Source organism: Somniosus microcephalus, chromosome 5, assembly GCF_052327205.1.
Source record: "Somniosus microcephalus isolate GS21.2 chromosome 5, FLI_Smic_1.0, whole genome shotgun sequence".
Lineage (NCBI taxonomy): Eukaryota > Metazoa > Chordata > Chondrichthyes > Squaliformes > Somniosidae > Somniosus > Somniosus microcephalus.
Genome location: NC_140991.1, coordinates 77,962,001 through 77,986,204, shown reverse-complemented (window position 1 = coordinate 77,986,204; position 24,204 = coordinate 77,962,001). Strand labels below are relative to the sequence as shown.

Here is a 24,204-nt window from a genome sequence, read left to right as displayed (position 1 = left end):
AAATAAAAACAGAAAATGCTGGAAATATTCAGCAGGTCAGGCAGCATCTGTGGAGAGAGAAACCGTTAACTTTTCAGTTCGATGACCTTTCGTCAGAACTGGAAAATGTTCTTCTAGGTGGTGGAGGCTGCGGGTTTGGGAGGTGCTGCCGAAGAAGCCTTGCTGAGTTGCTGCAGTGCATCTTGAAGGTGGTACTCACTGCAGCCACGGTACGCCAGTGGTGGAGGGAGTGAATGTTTAAGGTGATGGATGGGGTGCCAATCAAGCGGGCTGCTTTATCCTGGACGATGTCGAGCTTCTTGAGTGTTGTTTGAGCTGCACTCATCTAGGCAAGTGAAGAGTATTCCATCACACTCCTGACTTGTGCCTTGTAGATGGTGGAAAGGCTTTGGGGAGTCAGGAGGTGAGACACTCGCTGCAGAATACCTAGCCTCTGACCTGCTCTTGTAGCCACAGTATTTATGTGGCTGGTCCAATTAAGTTTCTGGTCAATGGTGACTCCCAGGATGTTGATGGTGGGGGATTTGGCAATAGTAATGCCATTGAATGTCAAGAGGCGGTGGTTAGACTCTCGCTTGTTGGAGATAGTCATTGTCTGGCACTTGTGTGGCGCGAATGTTACCTGCCACTTATCTGCCCAAGCCTGAACGTCGTCCAGGTCTTGCTGCATGCTGGCATGAAGGTAGGGTGAGGGATACGCCAGGCCATGAGGTTACAGATTGTGGTGGAATGCAATTCTGCTGCTGCTGATAGCCCACAGCGGCTCATGGATGCCCAGTTTTGAGCTGCTAGATCTATGCTGAATCTGTCCCATTTAGCACGGTGGTAGTGCCATACAACATGACGGAGGGTGTCCTCAGTGTGAAGACGGGTCTTCATCTCCACAAGGATTGTGCGGTGGTCACTGCTACCAATGCTGTCATGGACAGATGCATCTGTGACAGGTGGATTGGTGCAGACGAGGTCAAATAGGCTTTTCCCTTGTGTTGGTTCTCTCACCACCTGCCACAGGACCAGTCTGGCAGCTATATCCTTCAGGACTTGGCCAGCTCAGTCAGTAGTGGTGCAACCGAGCCAGTCTTGGTGATGGACATTGAAGTCCCCCACCAAGAGTACATTCTGTGCCCTTGCAACCTTCAGTGCATCTTCCAAGTGGTGTTCAACATGGAGGAGTACTGATTTATCAGCTGAAGGAGGGCGGTAGGTGGTAATCAGCAGGAGGTTTCCTTGCCAATGCTTGACCTGAAGCCATGAGACTTCATGGGATCCAGAGTCAATGTTGAGGCCCCCATGGCCACTCCCTCCTGACTGTATACCATTGTGTTGCCACCTCGAGTGTCTGTCCTGTCGATGGGACAGGACATACCTTGGGATGGTGATGAAGGAGTCTGGGACATTGGCTGAAAGGTATGATTCTGTGAATATGACGATGTCAGACTGTTGCTTGACTGGTCTGTGTGACAGCTCTCCCAATTTTGACACAAGTCCACAGATGTTAGTGAGGAGGACTTTGCAGGGTCGACTGGGCTGGATGTGCCATTGTTGTGTCCGAAGTTGGTGCCAGGTCGTCTGTCTGATTTTATTCTTATTATGGTTTTCTGTAGTGGTTTTCTACAACTGAGTGGCTTGCTAAGCCATTTTTGTAGTCAAGTTTGCAAACGATACAAAGATAGGTGGGAAAGCAAGTTGTGAGGAGGACATAAAGAGTCTGCAAAGGGATATAGATAGGTTAAGTGAGTGGGCAAGAATTTGGCAGATGGAGTATAATGTGGGAAAATGTGAAGTTATTCACTTTGGTAGGAAGAATAGAAAAGAAAAATATTATTTAAATGGAGAAAGCCTACAGAATGCGGCGTTTTTCTAAAATTCGTTTTTATGGAATGTGGGCGTCGCTGGCAAGGCCAGCATTTATTGCCCATCCCTAATTGCCCTTCAGAAGGTGGTGGTGAGCCGCCGCCTTGAACCACTGCAGTCCGTGTGGTGAAGGTACTCCCACAATGCTGTTAGGTAGGGAGTTCCAGGATTTTGACCCAGCGACGATGAAGGATCGGCGATACACTTCTAAGTCAGGATGATGTGTGACTTGAAGGGGAACTTGGAGATGGTGGTGTTCTCTTACAAGCGGCTACCCTTGTCCTTCTAGGTGGAAAAGGTCACGAGTTTGGGAGGTGCTGCTGAAGAAGCCTTGGCGAATTGCTGCAGTGCATCTTGTCGATGGTACACACTGCAGCCACGGTACGCCAGTGGTGGAGGGAGTGAATGTTTAAGGTGGTGGATGGGATGCCAATCAAGCGGGCTGCTTTGTCCTGGATGGTGTCGAGCTTCTTGAGTGTTGTTGGAGCTACACTCATCCAGGCAAGTGGAGAGTATTCCATCACATTCCTGACTTGTGCCTTGTAGATGGTGGAAAGGCTTTGGGGAGTCAGGAGGTGAGACACTCGCCGCAGAATACCTAGCCTCTGACCTGCTTTGTGTAGCCACAGTATTTATGTGGCTGATCTAGTTAAGTTTCTGGTCAATGGTTACCCCTGGGATGTTGATTGTAGGGGATTTGGCAATGGTAATGCTGTTGAATGTCAAGGGGAGGTGGTTAGACTCTCACTTGTTGGAGATAGTCATTGCCTGGCACTTGTGTGGCGCAAATATTACCTGCCACTTATCTGCCCAAGCCTGAACGTCATGGACTGCTTCATATCTGAGGAGTTGTGAATGGCACTGAACACTGTGCAGTCATCAGCGAACATCCCCATTTCTGACCTTATGTTGGAGGGAAGTTCATTGATGAAGCAGCTGAAGATGGTTGGGCCTAGGACACTGCCCTGAGGAACTCCTGCAGCGATGTCCTGGGGCTGTGATGATTGACCTTCAACCACCACAACCATCTTCCTTTGTGCTAGGTATGACTCCAGCCAGTGGAGAGTTTTCCCCCCGATTCCCATTGACTTCAGTTTTACTAGGGCTCCTTAATGCCACACTCGGTCAAATGCTGCCTTGATGTCAATGGCAGCCACCCTCACTTCACCTCTGGAATTCAGCCCCTTTGTCCATGTTTGGTCCAAGTCTGTAATGAGGTCGGGAGCCAAGTGGCCTTGGCGGAACCCAAACTGGGCATCAGTGAGCAGGCTATTGGTGAGTAAGTGCCACTTGATAGCACTGTCGATGACACCTTCCATCACTTTGCTGATGTTTGAGAGTAGACTGATGGGGCGGTAATTGGCCATGCTGGATTTGTACTGCTTTTTGTGGACAGGACATACCTGGGCAGTTTTCCACATTACAGAGGGATTTGGGTGACCTCGTACATGAAACACAAAATGTTAACATGCAGGTGCAGCAATTAATTAGGAAGGCAAATGGAATGTTGGCCTTTATTTCAAGGGGAATAGAGTATAAAAGTAGGGAAGTCTTGCTACAACTGTATAGGGCGCTGGTGAGACCAAACCTAGAGTACTGCTTGATATACCTATCAATTCGTCCAATGAAAAGCGATGAGTTAAGAAAGTAACTATAGGTTTTTATTGACTAAATAACAGAGCCCACCCTCGTGGGTGATCGGATCCAAGAAGGAGGAATACCAGCCAGTCGACCACCTTTATACCTGGGCAGGTAGGTGCAGCCATGGGCGGAGTCGGCAGTGGTCAGCCCAGGTATAGCAGCGTGACAAGAGGCAACCTCGTACAGTGATACAACAATGTGAACAGTGATAACTATAGGGAAACAATCTAACAGTGATAACTATAGTGTAACGATAGTGAACGGTAAAAGTGGTTTACCACATTCACCCCTTGTTTAGATTTGAGTCCGGCGGGGTGAAGTGTACTACCAGTTCTGGTATGTCAGTCTGTCCGGAGGCCTCGTAAGCCTGTCTGATCGTCGCAGCGGCGGTGTTGCGTTCTCCGGTGTTAATGCTGGCGTCTGCGAGGTAGGCGAAGGCTCTTGGGGTTCCGGCGTACCGTCTACCTGGGCTGGAATTGGGGGGGTGGTGGGGGGGGGGTAGCGGTGGTGTCTCCGGAGTGCCCGAGGGTGCGAGGTCTCGTAAGGAGACTGTGTCCTCCTGCCCGTCTGGGTATGCCACGTAGGCGTACTGGGGGTTGGCGTGCAGGAGGTTCACCCTCTCGACCAGGGGGTCCGTTTTATGGGCCCTCACGTGCTTTCGCAGCAAGACAGGCCCCGGAGAGGTCAGCCAGGTTGGTAGCGTGGTTCCCGTAGTCGACTTCCTGGGGAAAACAAACATTCGTTCATGGGGGGTGGCGTTAATGGCAGTGCAAAGTAGTGACCGGGTGGAATGAAGCGCCGCCGGGAGGACCTCCTGCCAGCGAGAGGTTGGGAGGCCCTTAGACTTTAAGGCTAAGAGGACGGCCTTCCATACCGTCGCGTTCTCTCTTTCCACCTGGCCGTTCCCTCGGGGGTTGTAGCTGGCGGTCCTGCTAGTGGCGATGCCTCTCGCTAGTAGGAACTGACGGAGTTCCTCGCTCATGAAGGAGGCGCCCCGGTCACTATGTATATAGTTTGGGAACCCGAACAAGGCAAAGAGGTCGTTCAGGCATTTAACGACCGTGGTACTGGTCATGTCTGGGCAGGGGAAGGCAAAGGGGAAACGGGAGTACTCATCAACAATGTTGAGGAAGTACACATTACGGTCAGAGGACGGGAGGGGCCCCTTAAAATCGATGCTCAAGCGCTCGAAGGGGCGGGTGGCCTTGATCAGGCTTGCTCTGTCCGGCCTAAAGAAGTGCGGTTTGCACTCGGCACAGGTCTGGCAGTTCCGGTCATGGTCCTGACCTCCTCGATGGAGTAGGTCAGGTTGCGGGCCTTAATGAAGTGGTAAAGCCTGGTGACCCCGGGGTGGCAGAGGTCGTTGTGGAGGGTCTGAAGTCTATCAATTTGCGCGTTGGCGCATGTAATTCGCGATAGAGCGTCAGGGGGTTCGTTCAGCTTACCAGGCCGGTACAAGATATCATAATCGTAGGTGGATAGCTCGATTCTCCACCTCAAGATCTTGTCGTTCTTGATTTTACCCCTCAGCTTGTTATTAAACATAAAAGCGACCGAACGCTGGTCGGTGAGGAGGGTAAATCGCTTGCCTGCGAGGTAATGCCTCCAGCGGCGTACCGCCTCCACAATCGCCTGGGCCTCCTTCTCGACCGAAGAGTGTCGGATCTCGGGGCCCTGTAGGGTCCTTGAGAAGAAGGCCACCGGTCTCCCCTCCTGGTTGAGGGTAGCGGCTAGGGCGAAGTCGGATGCATCGCTCTCCACTTGGAAGGGGATGGACTCATCCACTGCGTGCATAGTGGCCTTAGCAATGTCTCCCCTGATGAGGGAGAAGGCCGCGCGCGCTTCTTCCGTAAGGGGGAAGGAGGTGGACTTCATGAGGGGTCTGGCTTTGTCCGCATAATTCGGCACCCATTGAGCATAGTAGGCGAAGAGCCCCAGGGTTCTCTTCAGCGCCTTTGGACAGTGGGGAAGGGGTAGCTGCATGAGGGGACGCATTCTTTCGGGATCGGGGCCGATGATTCCGTTCTCTACTACGCAGCCGAGGATGGCAAGGCGCGAGGTGTTAAACACACATTTCTCCTTATTGTAGGTGAGGTTCAGCCGTTGGGCCGTACGGAGGAATCTTTCCAGATTAGCGTCATCGTCTTGCCGGTCGTGGCCGCAGATGGTGACGTTATCTAGATAGGGGAACGTGGCTTGCAGCCCGTTCTGGTCAACCATCCGGTCCATCTCCCTTTGGAAGACCGAAACCCCGTTGGTGACGCCGAAGGGGACCCTAAGGAAGTGGTAGAGGCGGCCATTCGCCTCGAAGGCGGTATACTGGCGGTCCTCGGGGCGGATAGGGAGTTGGTGGTAGGCCGACTTAAGGTCGATGGTAGAGAATACCCGGTATTGAGCAATCTGATTGACCATATCAGATATGCGGGGAAGGGGGTATGCGTCCAGCTGGGTGTACCGGTTTATGGTTTGGCTGTAGTCGATGACCAGGCGGTTTTTATTGCCGGTCTTAACGACTACAACCTGGGCACGCCAGGGGCTGCTGCTCCCCTCGATGATGCCCTCCTTCAGGAGACGCTGCACCTCAGAGCTAATGAAAGCTCTGTCGGCGCTGTACCGCCTGCTCTTGGTAGCGACGGGTTTGCAGTCGGGGGTGAGGTTAGCGAACAGGGAAGGTGGCGGGACCTTGAGGGTGGATAGGCCGCAGGTGTTACGCGGTGGGCGATTTAAAGGCTGCTTGTTGTCGACTGTGAGCGGGGGGAGGGGTCCACCGTATGCTAGAGTGACGCTTTGGAGGTGGGATTGAAAATCCAGCCCTAGTAGGACGGCAGCGCATAGCTGGGGCAGGACGAGGAGTTTAAAGTTTTTATACTCCGTGCCCTTAACCGACAGGGTCACAACACAGTAGCCGCTGATGTCTGTGGCGTGGGACCTCGATGCCATCGAGATCCGGTTGCGCATTGGCTGGACAGTGAGGGAGTAGTGGCTCACCGTGTCTGGATGTATGAAGCTCTCCGTGCTTCCGCTGTCGAACAGGCAGGTCGTGGCGTGGCCGTCTACTTTGATGTCCATCATTGACTTGGACAGCTGATGCGGGCGAGCTTGGTCTAGCGTGACGGAGGCTAGTGTGTGGCTGAGCGGGTCGCTGTAGTCTGTAGGTGAAGCGGTCGTCAGGTCTGGAGGTAAGGTGGCGGTCGAGCGTGGTGGGTAAAATGGAGGCACCCACGAGGTGGGGCAAAATGGCGGAGAAGATGGCTGCCCCCACAACCCACATGAGGCACTGCTGGCGTCGGTTGCCTGGATCAAAGATGGCCGCCCCATTGCTCATCTGTGGCCTTGATAAAAGATGGCCGCCCCCACAGTTTGCATGAGGCACTGCTGGCCTCTGCTGCTCTCCCTCTGCAGGCCTTCGCGAAGTGGCCTTTCTTCAGGCAGCTGGAGCACGTCGCGTTTTTGGCTGGGCAGCGCGACCTCGGGTGTTTCGCCTGCCCACAGAAGAAGCAGCCGGCGGCCCGGTCGCGGGGCTCCGATGTCGCAGCCGGTACCGGGGGTGGCGGTCCCGATCGGGTCCGGGACGCCGACGCTGAGGTAGGTCCCGGGGGCGGCGCTACAAGGGGTATTGCGGTTGGGGTCGGGCCCGAGTCCCAGAGTCGCGAACTGTACCTGGAATACACCTCGAGGTCCCGCTGGGTCACTTCTAGGGAGTAGGCCAAGGCTGCAGCTGTGTTCAGGTCGAGGTCCTTTGATTCCAGCAGTCTCTGCCGTGAGTAGTCGGACCGAAGGCCTTTCACGAAGGCATCGCGGATGTTATCTTCAGTGTTTTCTGCAGCCGATACTGCTTTAAAGTCACAGTCCCTGCCGAGTGTTCGTAGCGCCCGTAAAAATTCAGCTACAGACTCTCCTGGCTGTTGCGGGCGGGATCTTAGGAGGTGTCTGGCATACATGGAATTTACCGGGCTCCGGTACTGCTGTTTCAGTAGGTTGATAGCGGCCTCGTAAGTAGTAATGTCCTGGATGAGTGCGTATACTTTAGGGCTCGCTTGGGCAGTCAGAACTCTTAGTTTGGATCTCTGAGGGACGCCGGATTCTTCCAGGTAGGATTCGAAGCAGCACAGCCAGTGTTTGAAGTCGAGGGCTGCGTTTGTTGCTTGTGGGTTTAGATCCAGGTACGGTGGTTTGAGGGCTCGCAGCCAAGCCGGCTGCTGTGGCTGTTGTAGCTGGGCGTCTGGCTGGTCGTTTGGCTGCTCCGTTGACTGGTTGTTTGGCTGCTCAAGTGACGACATTTTAAAATTTAGTCAATAAAATTGATATACCTATCAATTCGTCCAATGAAAAGCGACGAGTTAAGAAAGTAACTATAGGTTTTTATTGACTAAATAACAGAGCCCACCCTCGTGGGTGATCGGATCCAAGAAGGAGGAATACCAGCCAGTCGACCACCTTTATACCTGGGCAGGTAGGTGGAGCCATGGGCGGAGTCGGCAGTGGTCAGCCCAGGTATAGCAGCGTGACAAGAGGTGACCTCGTACAGTGATACAACAATGTGAACAGTGATAACTATAGGGAAACGATCTAACAGTGATAACTATAGTGTAACGATAGTGAACGGTAAAAGTGGTTTACCACACTGCTTACAGTATTGGTCCCCTTATTTAAGGAGAGATATACTTGCATTGGAGGCAGTTCAGAAAAGGTTCAATAGGTTGATTCCTGGGATGGAAGGGTTGTCTTATGAGGAAAGGTTGAGCAGGTTGGGCCTATATTCTTTGGAGTTCAGAAGAATGAGAGGTGATCTTATTGAAACATATAAGATCCTGAGGGGGTTGGACAGGGTAGATGCTGAGAGGATGTTTCACCATGTCAGGGAATCTAGAATGAGGGGGCATAGTCTCAGAATAAGGGGTCGCCCATTTAAGACAGAGATGAGGAGGAATTTTTTCTGAATCTTTGGAATTCTTTACCCCAGAGCGCTGTGGAAGCTGAGTCATTGAATATATTCAAGGCTGAGATAGACAGATTTTTGAGCAACAGGAGAGTCAAGGGTTATGGGGAGCGGGCAGGAAAGTGGAGTTGAGGCCAAAATCAGGTCAGGCTCAATGTCATTAAATGGCGGAGCAGGCTCTAGGGGCCAAATGGTCTGCTCCTGATCCTATTATGTTCTTATTTAAGAGTCAACCACATTGACATGGGTCTGGAGTCACATATAGTCCAGACCAGGTAAGGGCAGCAGATTCCCATCCCTAAAGGACATTAGTGAACCAGATGGGTTTTTACGACAATCTGGTAGTTTCATGGTCACCATTACTGATACTAGCTTTTTATTCCAGATTTATTTAATTAACTGAATTTAAATTCCCCAGCTGCCGTGGTGGGATTTGAACTCATGTCTCTGGATCATTAGTCCAGTAACATAATCACTATGCTACTGTTCCCGTTTCCACCAGATGATCATAGAAATTGAACACTTTAAGAAAAACTAAAGGAGACGCACTTGAAGTTATTAAATCTTACAGTAATACACTGAGCTTTCCCAATGATTAAATAAAAAATGGTTAAATGTGTAAATACAGTGCCTGGTCTGAGCCATATAGACCAATAAGGTCCCAGGTTTGATTTCTGATCTGTGCTGATCTCAACTGGATTTATAGCAGGGCTGTTAAAGTTGGCTACAGCGCCATGGACCAGGGGAGGGGGAGTGTAATCAGCAAGGGCTCATACTCCTGATTGTAATCCAGTGATTGTCCGCTGATGACACAGTCCTGTTTGACTGTGATACTTTCTACACTCGCTGTCGCTGTTTGCATATGAGGAACAGCAATTTTGGTGAGATACCAGAGAGCTTCAGAAGATAATTGGAAAAAAAATAGTGGACAGGCGTTAGAATTTTTATTTAAGTAAATCTTGCTCATTTTAGAAAAGCCCTAAGCATAAGATTTTGTGTGCTATTCTGGCACAGATAACAGACCAACTTCAAAACTAAAGCTTGAACTGAAAGCAGATTACATCATCATTAATACAGAAATGTCATTCAGTCAGAGGGGGATTACAACTGCTTCAATACTTTGTGCTGATTTGTCATTCTCTTTTCAAAAGGTACAGCACGGCTTACCCCAGTTCACAACCTTCTCAGATCTTCCTGTGTCCCTGGTCATAACCTGCCTGATTCTTGTGAGCATTATTGAAAACCTCCGTAAATGGCAGCTGACTGGAATAATTAATGGTAAGCAACTGCAAGTTCATTTGCATGATTTGTTCTTGTTTAAAATAGCAACCTGTGTTTCTCCAGTACTAATGGGCTATCTTACTTAGTGAAATTGACAACTGACCATAAGACACAAGAGGGGAAATTTTATTGCTTGTGGGTATTAGCTGCAGTATTTGTAAAATGTGTAATGGTTAAATGAACTGAATGGTGAAAAAAAATTAAACGGGCATTATCTGTGACTGAAGCAACTCACAAGCAAAGAATGACAGTTAAGGGGGCCTCAGTTGAAGTAATTAAAATGTCAATTGGTTTAAATAAGGTAAAATTTTACTTTAAAACGAGTAATTTGCCCATGAACACTTCGGCCGGAATCTTTATCTGAGCATCGAGGCGGATGTGTGTGGGTCACTATCCCGAACTTTTTAGCAGCGCATTCCGCACTGCGCGTTTAACTCAATGACATCAATTGAAACAGTCAGGCGGGTTTCCCGGCCCAATTAAATAGAGCGGGTCTGCTGACCTTACCGATGACTCGTTTTCAGCACAGGTATTTAAAGCAGCCTTGCACACATCTCAGTTGAAGGTTGTTGGCAGAAAGATAAAGGTGTTTGGGAGAAGTGGAAATTGCTGGATATCAGTGAGATTTGTGTGCGTCCTGGAATCACATCAACAGAAGAATGCGCCCAGATTCCCTCGTGCCTCCCTGGAAGTGCTGTGCCAGGGAGTCAGAGCATGCAGGGAAGTCCTGTTCCCTGGGGATGGGCACAAAAGACCAGCCAGAGACACCAAGAGGGCGTGGCTGGAGATCGAGGAGGAGGTCTGCAGCAGGGATGGCATGAGGCGGTCCTCGATCCAGTGCTGCAAAAGATTTAATGATCTAATGAGGTCAGGAAAGGTGAGTACAATGCCACATTCAACTACATCCTGCTGTGCGTGTCACCCCAACTCCATCGCCCTGCCTTCCCAAGCCTACTCCTGCACGTCCCTCCTCACAGCAATCTACCTTGCAGGTCCACCCATCCATCTCTGTCTATGCATTTACTCACATCCCCATCTGACTAACCACCACTGTCAGTCACCTTCATCCTACTGCAATCATAGCAAGTAACACCACAGAAGGAGACCATTTGGCAATGTCACACCACTCCCTCATAAGCACCCTCTGCATACATATAATACACGCCCATTCATTCCTTACACTCATTCCATCACTCTCACTCAAAGTTCTCTTCTTTCCCTCCTTGCAGGAGAAGAGTGCACACAACAATAGGGAGAGGCAGAGAACCGGAGGTGACCCTCCAGTATTCACCAACTTGACTCCAGCAGAGGAGGAGGTGCTTGTAATCTGTGGAGTTGCAGAGCTACTGGTGGTGGGAGACGGGAGAGAGAGAGGGGACCTCCCAGCAACCTGGTGACTGAATTAAATCTCATACAGCCACATGGTATACAACAGTCACTCATGGTGACTTGATGTCAGCAGCCAGTGAAATGTCATCATGTGCATAATGGTAACATTACACATTCTTATCATAACAGTTCTAATTTATCTCTTTACTCTCCCACAGGTCCATCAAGTGCCCCCGTCCCCTCACTGTACAGCCGCAGGAGGAAGATGACTCCTCAGAGGAAGCTCCACTCTCTGAGGGTGCACCGTCTCCAGACCCACGAGCACCCAGCACCAGCGCAGATTCATGCACCTCGGTGGGTCCAGCGAGACATAGAGTAGTGTTGTCACCTGGTGTCTCACAGATCACAAGTGAAGAAGAGCAGTTGGTCTTGACTCGGACAGCAGTGGAGACCCCTCGCCGGAGGGCGCAGGACACTCCCAGCTCTGCTGATCTGAATGCAGACACTGAGCCTCGGGGGCCATCGAGAAAGAGGGTGATCTTGGAGGAGAAGCAACAAATGCGTGAGGCACTGGCAGCTGCGATGTGTGCGACTCTACAGAAAATGGAGGAGTCCATCTCCAACATCAGCACCACCATCTTGCAGGCGATGGCGACGATGTGCTGTTCCATGGAAAGGATGGCCACCTGCATGGAGCAGCAAATGCGCCAGTCCACGAGAACATGCTTGCTGTGAACAACATTGCAGAGGCTCATTGACCTCACCTCGAGGAGGGATAGCAACATAGACTTTGGCGTTCATCGCCCCACTGATGTGTAGCAAGTTGCTCTCCAGCTCCTTGCTAGCAGGGAAGTGCGGGGGCCCAATGGAGGGATGATGGTGAGGGGACATGGAAGTGGGGGCTCTCTGCTCAAAGTGCTCACTCTTCTCCCCCATTACCTCCCCCTCAGTCAGAGCCCCACATGCTGCCTCAGATCACAATGGCTGAATCTGCCCCTGCACAGTTGCAGGATGAGCAGTTTTTGGCCGGGCCCTCACAGGCTCCAAAACCCAGAGGACATCCGCCAAAAGTGTCAAAGCAGTCACAGCAGGGAAGTGAGCAATCCGCCTCTACCTCTGCTGAAGCCACAGGGGTTGCACCTCGTAGAAGCTCGCGGAAATGAAAAAAGACACAATCATAGATGCACAAGCGTATGCACATGGGTGTTTGACAAAATGTTAATGTTAAATTTCAGTTATATTTCTGACACGCACATATTTATTTCTTTGCATTACTTTCCCATCTTGTCGATTTTTGCCTGCTACCTGGGAAGTGGCTTTGTCACTTGGAGTGAATGGTGAGACATTACTTAACCTCAAGCGATGGGGGTGGTGGGCGAGAGGAATGGCTTGATCATTGTAGGACTGCATTGTGGTATTGGTCGGGGGGTGGGAGTAGTTGGCAGTGTTCGCCATCATTCCACCTTTGAAACTGACTGTAGCTTTGTGATTTGGCACCTGCAAGCGCATGTGGAAATCCTGAAGTTGCGGTCTGTCAATGACAGCTCGGAAACAGGCTGGGCTTTGCACCGCCCCCACCCCCACCACTACCACCAACAGAGCCGGCAATATGTGTAATCAGCCAAATCAGGGATACTGACTAAAACTTCGGCTCTTCTGCAGTAATTACGCTGTTAAATTCACCACTAAAAGGATTAGATGTAACTGGGGTTTTAACAGCATTTGGACTGCTAAACAATTGTTAAGGGCCTGGAAAACTAATTTTAATTTTGTGCAATATGAGATTTGTCCACTTTAATAAAAAATTACATTTTTAAGAAACTTTTCAAAGATTGTTTTTCATTTTTTTTTATATTTGTCCATCTTTATTTCAGGTTTGCCTTTCCTCCATGCGAGAGCCCCAATCTTTGTTTTGCTGTCTCTAACTATTTAAAAAAGTTAGAATGTTAAGAACTTACTCACTTCCTTATTCGCTGCGTTTTGATTGGCTGCTTAGACAGCCTCTTGACGTCACGGCAGTTCGCACAAGGGGATCCCCACTACAGTTCGTTGATTTGAATTGAAGGTCGGAAAACCCAAAGTTCTCGACACAGGGATCGTGAGTTCCTTGTGTGAGGCGTAATTCGGGGCCAGCACTGAGCGCCTTCACTTCGCTGCTGACTGCAAATTCCGGGCCGATAAAATGTAAAATATGTAACAAGTTCCTGTAAAGTACATAAACATCATGGCCCGTATTTTCCGATCACAGGCCTCCCGCGGGCGGAGGCCTGCGATCTGGAAAAATCTACGCCCTTACCTGAGGGCTCCGGGACGCACACGCTTCCGCTCCTGGGCCTCTCCAAACTCCAAGTGAGCAGGGCCCACGTATCTCAGGGGCGCAGGCAGTTCGCAGCGTCCCTGGGATCACATGGGCCATGGGGAGCCAATCACAGAAGGGAATCTCCCTTCATACACTTGACAGGAAGACCTGTCAAATATATGAATGGAGATCACCCCAAAAACAAAGTAAACTTTAAATAAATGTTTTAACAATCACATTTTTAAAATGACTTGAAATTACAATAAATTAAGTATTTTAAACAAAAATTTAATTTTTTGAAAAAAAAATTAGTTTTTTACAGGGCTAAAAATAAACTTACGTTTTTTTTGAAGTATTTTTAAATGATAAATCAGTGAAACAAATTTTTAAAAACTTTTTTGAACTCTTATCCTGGTAAAAGCAGGCCTTGCGTCTGCTTTTACCAGGCGTAAGAATTGTAAGGGTTTTCTGCGGGCGGAGGGTCTCCAAAAAGCAGAACTATCCGCCCGCAGAGGCCCTTCTCCAGGGCAGCCGAAGGTTCTGTCAAGACCATTCTTGACAGATTGGAAATGCCAGTTTTCAGCGCATGCGCTGTGCATGCCTGGAACCGGCATTTCCGATGTCGCTACAGGTGGGTACACCGCGCGTACACACCCGTAGGGATCAGAATATCTGGGCCAATATGACTAGTAATAGACTATAGAGTGGTGTCCTCTTTAAAGCATTTGGGGTAGAATTTCTGCTCTAACTTCGGAAGAAGATCAGCAGAAACTCTGCAGATAAAGGCCGTTTCTGCTGGAAATTCCAGGGGGTAAAAATTGGTTGTTGCCCATTTTGGGGTGCTAATATCGACCGGGTGGAAAGATTAGTGCCCAGCGCTAATTATCGCCTCCGACTGCAAAATTCGCCTTTATCGCCCCTGGAGATGATTTGAGCACTAAATCAGGCACTACACACCTCTCAAGGCGCAAATGTCAGGGAGCGAGGCGTTATCTCAGAACACTACTGAAGAATTACCATGGAAGCCAGACACACTGGCGCCGTCCAGTTCTTAAAGGGGAAGAGCCATCTTGCTGGCCAGCCACACCCGGCTCATTGCAGCCCTGAATCTCGGCCTGGAGAGACCTCAAAAGCAATTGTGTGGGAAGCACTAATGGATAGGCCCAGGGAAAGAGCTCGGCGCTTAGGAACCTCAAAAGTGGTGCTGAGGGCCAAAACTCCTTAGGACAGTGATAAAACCAAAAATTTTGCCGACAAGAAAAGGCAGGAAGCGCCTTTAGCGCTCCCCCAGCCCCTTCCCGACTTGAAAATGTTCCCCTCTACCTGTCGTTCCTAACGGCAGGCGCTAAGGCAGGGGGCGTGACTCAATATCCGGTCTGGGGCGCTACTGGGGCATTGCACGCTTGACTGACGTCACGATCTGCGGGCGCAGGAGATCGTGGCGGTAGTGTTTAGTGCTGCCGCAAAATGACTGGTCAATTTCGTGAGCGGCGCTAAAATCGCCGTGCTCGGGTGCTAAGTTCCTAGCGCCCCGTTAGCGCCCCCCAGAGGCGCTAAGGGGAGGCGCTAACCAACCAAATTCTTCCCCCCAGGTGTTTAACTTTAGGAGCTCTTGCAGCTCCATTAAATAATTCGGGCAGACACACAGGGATAGCTGGAATCAACTTCATTCATGATTGTAGGGCTATGGTTAGATCTTCATAGTGCTGATGTATCCAGCTACACTTCTCGTATGGCAAAGAGCCACTTTTCTACCTTCTGGTAGGATAGAACAATGTTTCCAACACACTAGGCTGTTAATGAATCATATATTAGCTACTATAACCAGTGACAAGCATTTCTATGTACCAAGTAAATCCTTCATTACAGGCTGGACCTTATGGTTGATGCATTGCTGGGGTGGAGGTGTAACCTGTGAAGGACAGATGGTCAGGGTTTAACATGGAGAAAGGCAATGAAGAGGTATTCTGAAGTCTTGCTTGATTTTGCAGATCTTTCTCCTGGAAGAGTAAAGAGACGTGGTACAGTCTGTGATAGGTTGCATTGCACATAGCCTGTGGAAGAAGCAGGCTTGACAGTGTTTTTCCATTCCATGCAGTCATTCAAGGAAACTGTATACATTTAGGATTTCATAAAGTCTGTTGTACCTCTACAGGAGAGTGTCTCATATGTTACACTGAGCCACTTCAACTTATTTTGAAATGAACTGATCGTTAATCAAAACCACTGCTCATCATCATTATGTTACTCACCAGCTGTGAAAAATGTCAAGTTTTTTTTAACTTTTAATAGAAAACTTGAGGATTAAAAAGGGAAAAAATGAAAATTATTTTAACTGCAGTTCATCGTATTACAAATGATCAAGTTCTCCAGTGCAGCGACTAGAAATTATAATGTAGAATAATCATAGCCTATTAATTTCCTTTCAGTTCACCCTGTACTTACTAATACATTTGCTGTGTTCCAAAGTTAATCGCAGGGATGATGTTTTTGCATCCAATGGACCTGTGCTCACAAACATAGAACAAATCTCAACTGTGTCTGCGCAGCAAGGCAGAGCACACGAGGAAAATCAGACAGCTGCAGGAGTGACAGAAAATGAAATTGCTTCACCTGTGGTGCCAAGAACATCAAACAAACCTCGAAATGTATTGCAATCGTGTTTACCTTCAACGGTTACTGAGTACAACACATCAGAACACAAAATTCCAGCCTCTCTAAAAGTTGTAGCCGTGAATGACTACAGAGCTGAACTATTTGTAACTGGTATCATTAGTTGGTTGGATACCATAGAGCTAGTGAGAGTTGCAGGCCTTCATAATGTGGTCAATACAGGATGGGTTTACCCCATTTATATTTTTAGCTATTTGTCGCTTTTAAGAATTGCTCTAGATTCAGCAAATCCATTTTTACCTTCTTTGACAGTTATGTTGCAGGATTTCCCATTCTTTTTCATTCGTGTCAGCTTAATTGGAGTCAAGGGATTTGTAACTCCTGTGCTGTACCCCTTAAAGAATATTATCGTTCTCACAACATACATTTATTTCAATTATGTGACAACATTTAAATACTGCAATCGTATAGAACATTTTTAAAAGTTACATCCCAACTGATTCATTCTATGATTTTATAATTATTTATTGGACCGTCAAATTAGCAATATTCTAAAAGAAAATGATCTTATTCAGTGGCTTTGTATGTTGGAGCATATATGAGTGGTGCCATTAAGTAGTGCAGCATTTGTTCAATTCCTCCATCATGAGTTCCCATTCTCAGCCAGACTGCTTTGGGGAGGGGCTGAACAAAAGAGAAAATTGGAGTGAGATATTGCTGTGTCTTTCACATACAAAGGTGTTGAATGATAACGTTTTTTTTAAAAATAACTGGAATCAACAATTTGGTAACGCAAGCATGAGGCTTCAAACTCTTAATTTTTTAGGAATGATTTTATCATAATTGTAAAAGATTTGAAAGTGAAGTAACGGTTTTGAACTGGTTTGTTTTGAATGATTTTTAGTCCTAGATGTTTTCTGTAATTGCCATCCATCCAATTCAACTGCTTTTTGCTATTTTCTAGAAGATGATTCCATATAAAGTCGCTGAGAAACATCACCTGAAACATACCAGGGTAATGTTCTAACAATGAAGTGATAGGATGATAGATAGCTCAAGGATCTCTATCTGAAAGGAACAATTATTGGTTGTGATGAATATCTCCCGATTGACTGCTGTAACTTTGGTGGGAAATTGGTGGAAACCCCAGATCCATGTGTAATCAGGGTTTCCAACGGTCTTCCACCGAAGTTATGAATGTCAATCAGGAGAAGCCTCAAAGAAACTCTGTGATAATATGCTTGGTACAGTTCCATGGACAATGGGCAGCTCCAGTACCTTACTCAAATGGCCTTTCTTCATGTATGAATCTGCACAGTGAGTGTTGGCAAGCCAGTTGACTGTGGGTGGGGTGTCTTGGCCAAGCCAATCCTGTCCATACAAGTGTGCTTTCCAACAGGAGTTGTGGACAGTGTTGAAGAACAGGACTGCTGGCTTATTTTTTTGACCTTTTTAGTGCAAGGAGACTCTTTTCAATTGTAATGCCCTACTCCCTCCCAGGCTCAGCACAGACCAGGAGTCATACTTGGGACCTTCTTCGATGGCTCAGTTCCACAAATTCTAAGTGACCCATTTGGGAACCTTTGCTATATTGCTGTTTAGTTTTAAAAAAAAAGCTACCTTTCTCTGGAATTGTGTTTTGGTGGCTATGGAAATTTGGAGTTGGAGTTTGGATATTAAATAATTTCAGCAAAACCAATATTTTTAAATAAAATTAATTCTAAACTAGTTTTGCTAGGTTTTGTAGTTCACTTAAATGTTGTACTTTTTAAGTTAGTGCTTGGGAGTTTCCTTTTGTAGGTGGAAAATAACATGATTACACATTGTTTTATTAGCTTTTGAATGACGTGTACTTGATACATTGATTGGTTAGTGAGTGCCTGCACTGTATATTGCAGTTCATGGTGTATCATACCTCTACTAAATACTTGATGTTTGTATATTATGTATGTGTAAACCTCAGCAGTTTTTTTTATTCGTCTGAACAAATTGTACATATTCCTCAAATGTAAATAAAAACCAACTTGAAAAAAATTGAAACTCTCTTCTATTTCAGATTTTTGAAGTGCATAAATTAGTTCATTAGTTTACTTTTCTTAACCAACCCCACTCCAATTTTCTGCCCTCCCTCCTGCAAGTCCTGACTTGATGAGGTACGGTCCTACAGGTGCTGGCCACCAGCTGGTATGTCACCAAAGTGACCATCAACTGCAAGGAAAATATTACGGCCAATCCAGTCCTGTCCTCACCTGTCAATGCACAGTTTTCCAAGAGGAGCCATTTAATAGCAAACAAGAATGGGAGCCATGGCTGATTTTTCCTCTTTTTACTCCAGGATCACTAGTGTCCTTACACCACCTGGGCTAGGATCAAACTCAACATAGGAACAGCAGTAGGCCATTGAGCCCCTCAAGCCCGATCCACCAGTCAATGAGCTCATGACCAATCTGCGACCTAACTCCATATACTCGCCTTTGCCCCATATCTCTTAATACCTTTGGTTAACAAAAAATAACACAGTGAGAAAACACACCAGGGAAGTTTCTTGATCTTTATTGCTCCATTGCAGATTGGGCAGTGGACTTAACCATCAGATAAATTGCATGTTAATAATTCTACGCAGTCACCAGCAAATACCAAGTTCCACTAGCCCCCCATATCCCAGAGGATATAAGATTCACATCCTCACTTTCGAATTCCTCCATGGCCTCACCCTTCCACAAAGAAAAACAATACACTCTGTGGAATGAAGTGATGGGACAGAGTCAATGTTACGTTGAATAGCCAAAGGATCTGGGTGCAGATGATGAAAAAGTTTAACAACCTCAGAAAGTCTTCCAAGATAAGGCTATCCAGTATTTTACTATACAAAGTAGATAGACAAAAGTATGCATACCACAGAGAGCTTCCTCTCACCCTATTAAACCATGGCAAGGCTGCATGCTAAGCCCTCAGAAAACGGCTCTTTACATGCTTCATATGCATTCCAACACTGCAGTAAGCCACACTTTATCACCATCACTCCTGCTCCTCCCAACTCCACATTCCTGTAAGTATGAAAAGAAAAATACAGACTTGCATTTATATTGCGCCTTTCACAACCTCAGGACGTCCAAAGCGCTTCACAGCCAATTAAGTACTTTTCAGTTGTTGTCACTATTGTAGGAAACATGGCAGCCAATTTGCACACAACAACGTCCCACCAACAGCAATGTGATAATAACCAGAGAATCGGTTTTAGTGATGCTGATTGAGGGATAAACATTGGCCAGGACACCAGGGAGAACTCCGCTGCTTTTCTTCAAAATAGTGCCGTGGTATCTTTCACGCCCACCTGATAGGGCAAATGGGGACTTGGTTTAACATCTCTTCCGAAAGACGGCACCTCCGACAGTGCAGCACTCCCTCAGTACTGCACTGGAGACTCGGCCTAGATTTTGTGTGATTTAAACCCACAACCTTCTGACCCAAAGGTGAGAATGCTGGGGCCTTCTTGTAAGTTAGTGCCATGTTGTGGTGTGCAAATTCATCGAAAATCATGAACGGGTGCTACAAGATGTGCAGGACCCTACTTTAAATAAATTATTTCTACTTCTGAATGTTCCTGATGTGTGTTCCTGATACCAGCACAAGCACCAATATGGCGGGTGGTGCACCTCCGGCCAGAAATATGTGCCTGCTTCCTGCCCACCATATTGTGCCTGATGTTTGTCCAAACTGAAATTGGCCCCCTCTTGTTTTCAGTCAAGCCAGGTGAGCCACTGATGTGGGGAAGTTGTGGCATGCTCTTTATTTTGGATCATTGTGCAAAGATGAGTTGTACCGATTGAACTAGGTGAACCTGATCATAACTGTTGCTCTACATTCACTCGCCGTGAAATAAAACTTAACATTTCAAATCAAGCCTTATCTCACCAAGTGTTATCGCAGTCTCCCTCCTCGGAGATTGAAGAAGTCCATATCCACAAGACACAGATATTAGGTACAGGTCATTAAGACGTATTATTGGTACACCTCATGAGATATGTTGTTGTGCAAGTAGTGCGAGTCAACTCTCATAAATGTAAGACCCACAGAATGCTTAAGAGAATGATTGATGCCACTGAACCCGAGAAGGCATCTAGGGTGGACCAAAATTTGTAACAGTGAGAGTCCTCTTCTAGCAGCTGCTTCTAGGTTAGGCCTCTCTGAATGATGGATTGGCATAATTGTCAGGATCACAGTCCTGCACATTTTCAGGGCCATCATGTTTAGCTGTGCAACAATTTAGTGTTGGTGTTTTGCATATGTTTACTAAAAAATAACAAAAAAGCATTGAAAAACAATACACGGGGAGGGGTGGGTGCAGATGGGAGAGTTCAGATAAACTTTGGCAGATTACCACACAGTAAGCTCTTGTTAAACCTCTTTTTATTGTGTGAGCTGATGGCCAAGCAAGTTATGGAGATGCTACAATTTGCTGCAACACCCCTGGTTTAGGGAAGGGAACATCGGCCAAAGTACAGGCTCCTTTTGTTGACCAGCTTCCCGTGCTGGATGTGCATGTGTGTTGGCAATGGATGAGGACAGAATGAAGCCCCAGTCAGAATGTATGTGCAGTTAGAGAGCTGAAACTCACTGCCAAGGACTCTCAGGTGAGGCTTTAGAGGGCTAATGCCACCATGCAACCGAACCCCAGTAATGGAGTAAGTGCCTTCAGAAGAGATGAAGGACAAAAAATTGGAGAAAGAAAATTGTCCCTCTGTTAATGTCACACAGTTTTAAGAATCTTTTGTAAACATCATTACACATCAGGGGCATGAGACATATTGCCGAACAAGACAATTGCCAGTGGGAGAAAAACACCTAAAAAGAGCAGATAAAATGTCACAAACAATTGAAAGAGAAATGATAAAAATGATTCCAGTGATTGAGTTCAAGGCTGTAATCTAACCTTGAAGTTTGGACAACGTTATAAATTGTTTTAGCATTGTCCTGATTTATGGCATTATCCGATGTCCTTAAAGAGATCCTTTATCCTCTAGGGAGATGTATTTTCTTCTCTTTTACCCGAGTAAAGAATGTGTAAATTTGTCGAAAGAGTAAATTGATTATACATTGGTGTACAATGCTGCTCCGAGGATTCCTACCCTCCAAAAATAGTTCAGCAAGCAGTCGTGAAAAGTGATTAATAAATCTGTTTTGTGCTTGTTTGGTTCAGTAAAACTTGTCATGGATTTTGATAATCGGGGGTCAGTACTGTGTGGCGGGGGCAGGTTGGTAGAGGACCTTTGTCTTACGGATGTTTAGTGTAAGGCCCATGCTCTCGTACGTTTCGTGGAAGGTGTTAACGATGGTTTGGAGTTCGACCAAAATCCATGATGAGGCCTTGGACAACGTGGACCACTTTCCATACCTTGGGAGCCTACTGTCAACAAGGGCAGACATCGATGACTAAGTCCAACACTGCCTTCAGTGTGCCAGTGCAGCCTTCGGTCGCCTGAGGAATAGAGTGTTTGAAGACCAGGACCTCAAACCCGGCACCAAGCTCATGGTCTACAGAGCAGTAGTAATACCTGCCCTCCTGTATGCCTCAGAGACATGGACCATGTACAGCTGGCACCTCAAAGCACTGGAGAGGTACCACCAACGCTGCCTCCGCAAGATCCTGCAAATCCATTGGCAGGATAGGCGCACCAACGTCAGTGTTCTCGCTCAGGCCAACATCCCCAGCATTGAAGCTTTGACCACGCTCGATCAGCTCCGATGGACGGGTCACATCGTCCGTATGCCCAATACGAGACTCCCAAAACAAGCGCTCTACTCGGAGCTCCGACACGGCAAGGGAGCCCCAGGTGGGCAGAGGAAACGCTTCAAGGACACCCTCAAAGCCTCCTTGAAAAAGTGCAACATCCCCACCGACACCTGGGAATCCCTGGCCCAAGACCGTACAAAGTGGAGGAGAAGCATCCGGGAAGGCGCCGAATACCTCGAGTCCCTTCGCCGGGAGCAAACGGAAGCCAAGCGTGAACAGCGGAAGGAGCGCACGTCAACCCAAGCACCCCACCCACCCGCCCCTTCAACCACCGTCTGCCCCACCTGTGACAGAGACTGTAGGTCCCGCATTGGACTCATCAGTCACCTGAGAACTCATTTTTAGTGTGGAAGCAAGTCATCCTCGGTTCCGAGGGACTGCCTAAGAAGAAGAATGAACTTGTGCAGCATTCCACAGTTAAATGAAAAGTGAACATTTTATTTCAGACCTGGTGTTAGAAATTTAATGACGTAAGATTTTAAGGCATCACCAGCACAGTTTAAATAAAAAGTCCTCAACTTTAATGCTGCAGAAACCTCCCACAGAGAACATATTAGCACTCAAGACGGGTGATTTTGGCCTACTTACCGCCCCATTTGCGCTTAAAAATGGGGTGCTAATGGGTTGAAATGGCATTTTGGTCTTAAAGTTATTAAAATTGCTTTTAGTCCCTATTGTATGTTATTTTGAATTATAAAGAGGCTTTTCAATTGTATTTGTTTCTCCACAGAGATACTTCTAGCAATCCCACTCTGGGGGGAGGAGGAGGAAAAAGTAAACGGAGCTGCAATTGGAGGCAGAGAGATTGGAAGGGTGTTTGCTTGGAGAAATCCTTACGCTCCCAATAGAATTCCTAGGCCCAGAACAACATACCTGTAGTTCTCACATTGCTTAAGGAGGCTTCAGGTTTCAGGGCAGGCTGCGGCAGAGTTGTGCCACATCCTGAAAGAAGACCTGCAACCACCTGATACAACTAACACAACCTGTTACAATCAGATTATTATGGCCCTTAACTTTTTTGCCTCCGGCATCTTCTAGGCTGCCGCAGGGGATATCAGCAACAACAGCCAGTCCACAATCCATGCTTATATTAAACAGGTGACTGATGCCTTGTTTACTAGAGCAAAACATTCAATTTCTCCACAGACATCTGAAAGCAGCAGGGTAGGACATTGCGGTTCACACAACTTGCAGGATTCCTCCAGGTCCAGAGTGCTGTTGGCTGCACCCATGTCTTCCTGTGACTTCCTTCATATGATGCAACCACCTTCTTGAATGAGCGACTGGTGTATGATGACCACAGTGGATTATACACGTCCGTTCCCACTTTTCTGGAAGCTGCCATGACACTTGTATATTGCATCAGTCAACCATTCCCCCACTGCTTGTCCCTGCACACCAAGTTAAAGGCTGGTTACTTGAAGACCAGGGCTGCCCACTGCACACCTGGGCTGGAATTTTCTGGGGTCCGTGCAGGCGCGATCGGAGTCGGGTCGGGTGGGAAATTTGAAATAAGCCGGAGTGGGTCAGAAACCCGCTGTCATCCCGTCCCCACGTGCCTTTCCCTCGGGCGCGTTTGCCGGTGCGGCAGCGACCCGACCAGCAGAAGCGGGCGACCTAATTGAAATCATTATTAGCTTGTTGTCAGACACTTAAGCGCCTTTCTTAGCCCACCTTTCAAATTTCCCTGCATGACCACATTATTCACACAGCTTGGGAACCACATCTGTCAACCTGAGGCTGGAGTTGAGTGGCCATTGCTCCAGCTGATTAGATGACAGCATGAAATGTACTATAAAAGCTCCCACCTCACAGCTGGTCACTTTCCTCAGGCAGAAGCTGTTGCTGACTGCATTGTCAGCACACATTTAGCTTTCTACAGGCTGCAAGTGTTTCCAGCAAAGTCGCCATCCAGTCTCACCTCATTGGTAGAACCTATCACACCATTGACAGCTTGCTTCTGTTATCTCTACTTGACCTGCCATCTATTCCATCAGCATGGGTGCCGATTATACTGTCTCACCTTGGTCCTCAGAATCGGACCACGGTGAGCCCCAACACCAGGCATACCAGCAGCCCAACAACAACACCACCAACCTTCTGCTCAACCACCTGATGCGCCACAGGACAGAGGGCATCAGCGCAGGACTGCACCGCACCGGAGGCGGTACCGCCAACACAGGGTATACAGGCAGAGGATGAGCTTCCTCAACATGACTGAGCAGCAGTGCCAAAGGAGGCTCAGGCTTAATAGGCCCCATTAGTGCAAAGTCGATTTCTGCCGCGGGATGGAAGCAAGAGCGGGGTCGCGAGCCGCCATGGTGACCACCCGGGTAAAGAAAATTCCGGCCCTAGCTGATGACCCCTGTTAGCAGCAGAACTCCATTATAATCACATCCATTTTTTCAACTATAGCCCTCTTCACGCAGGTATTGGAGTCCTGAAACAATGGGT

At 47.7% G+C, this 24,204-nt stretch overlaps 1 protein-coding gene across 1 annotated transcript in view; it reads left to right on the top strand.

The window, feature by feature from the left end:
- The window catches only part of LOC147117131 (transmembrane protein 236-like), a 62,990-nt gene extending 45,004 nt beyond the window's left edge, over positions 1–17,986 (top strand). The window contains exons 3-4 of the mRNA XM_085987855.1: positions 9,586–9,712; positions 15,813–17,986. Of these exons, the coding sequence (XP_085843981.1) occupies positions 9,586–9,712; positions 15,813–16,438 (753 nt within the window). The 3' untranslated portion in view covers positions 16,439–17,986. The remainder of the gene's footprint in view (positions 1–9,585; positions 9,713–15,812) is intronic.
- Positions 17,987–24,204: the final 6,218 nt, after the last annotated feature.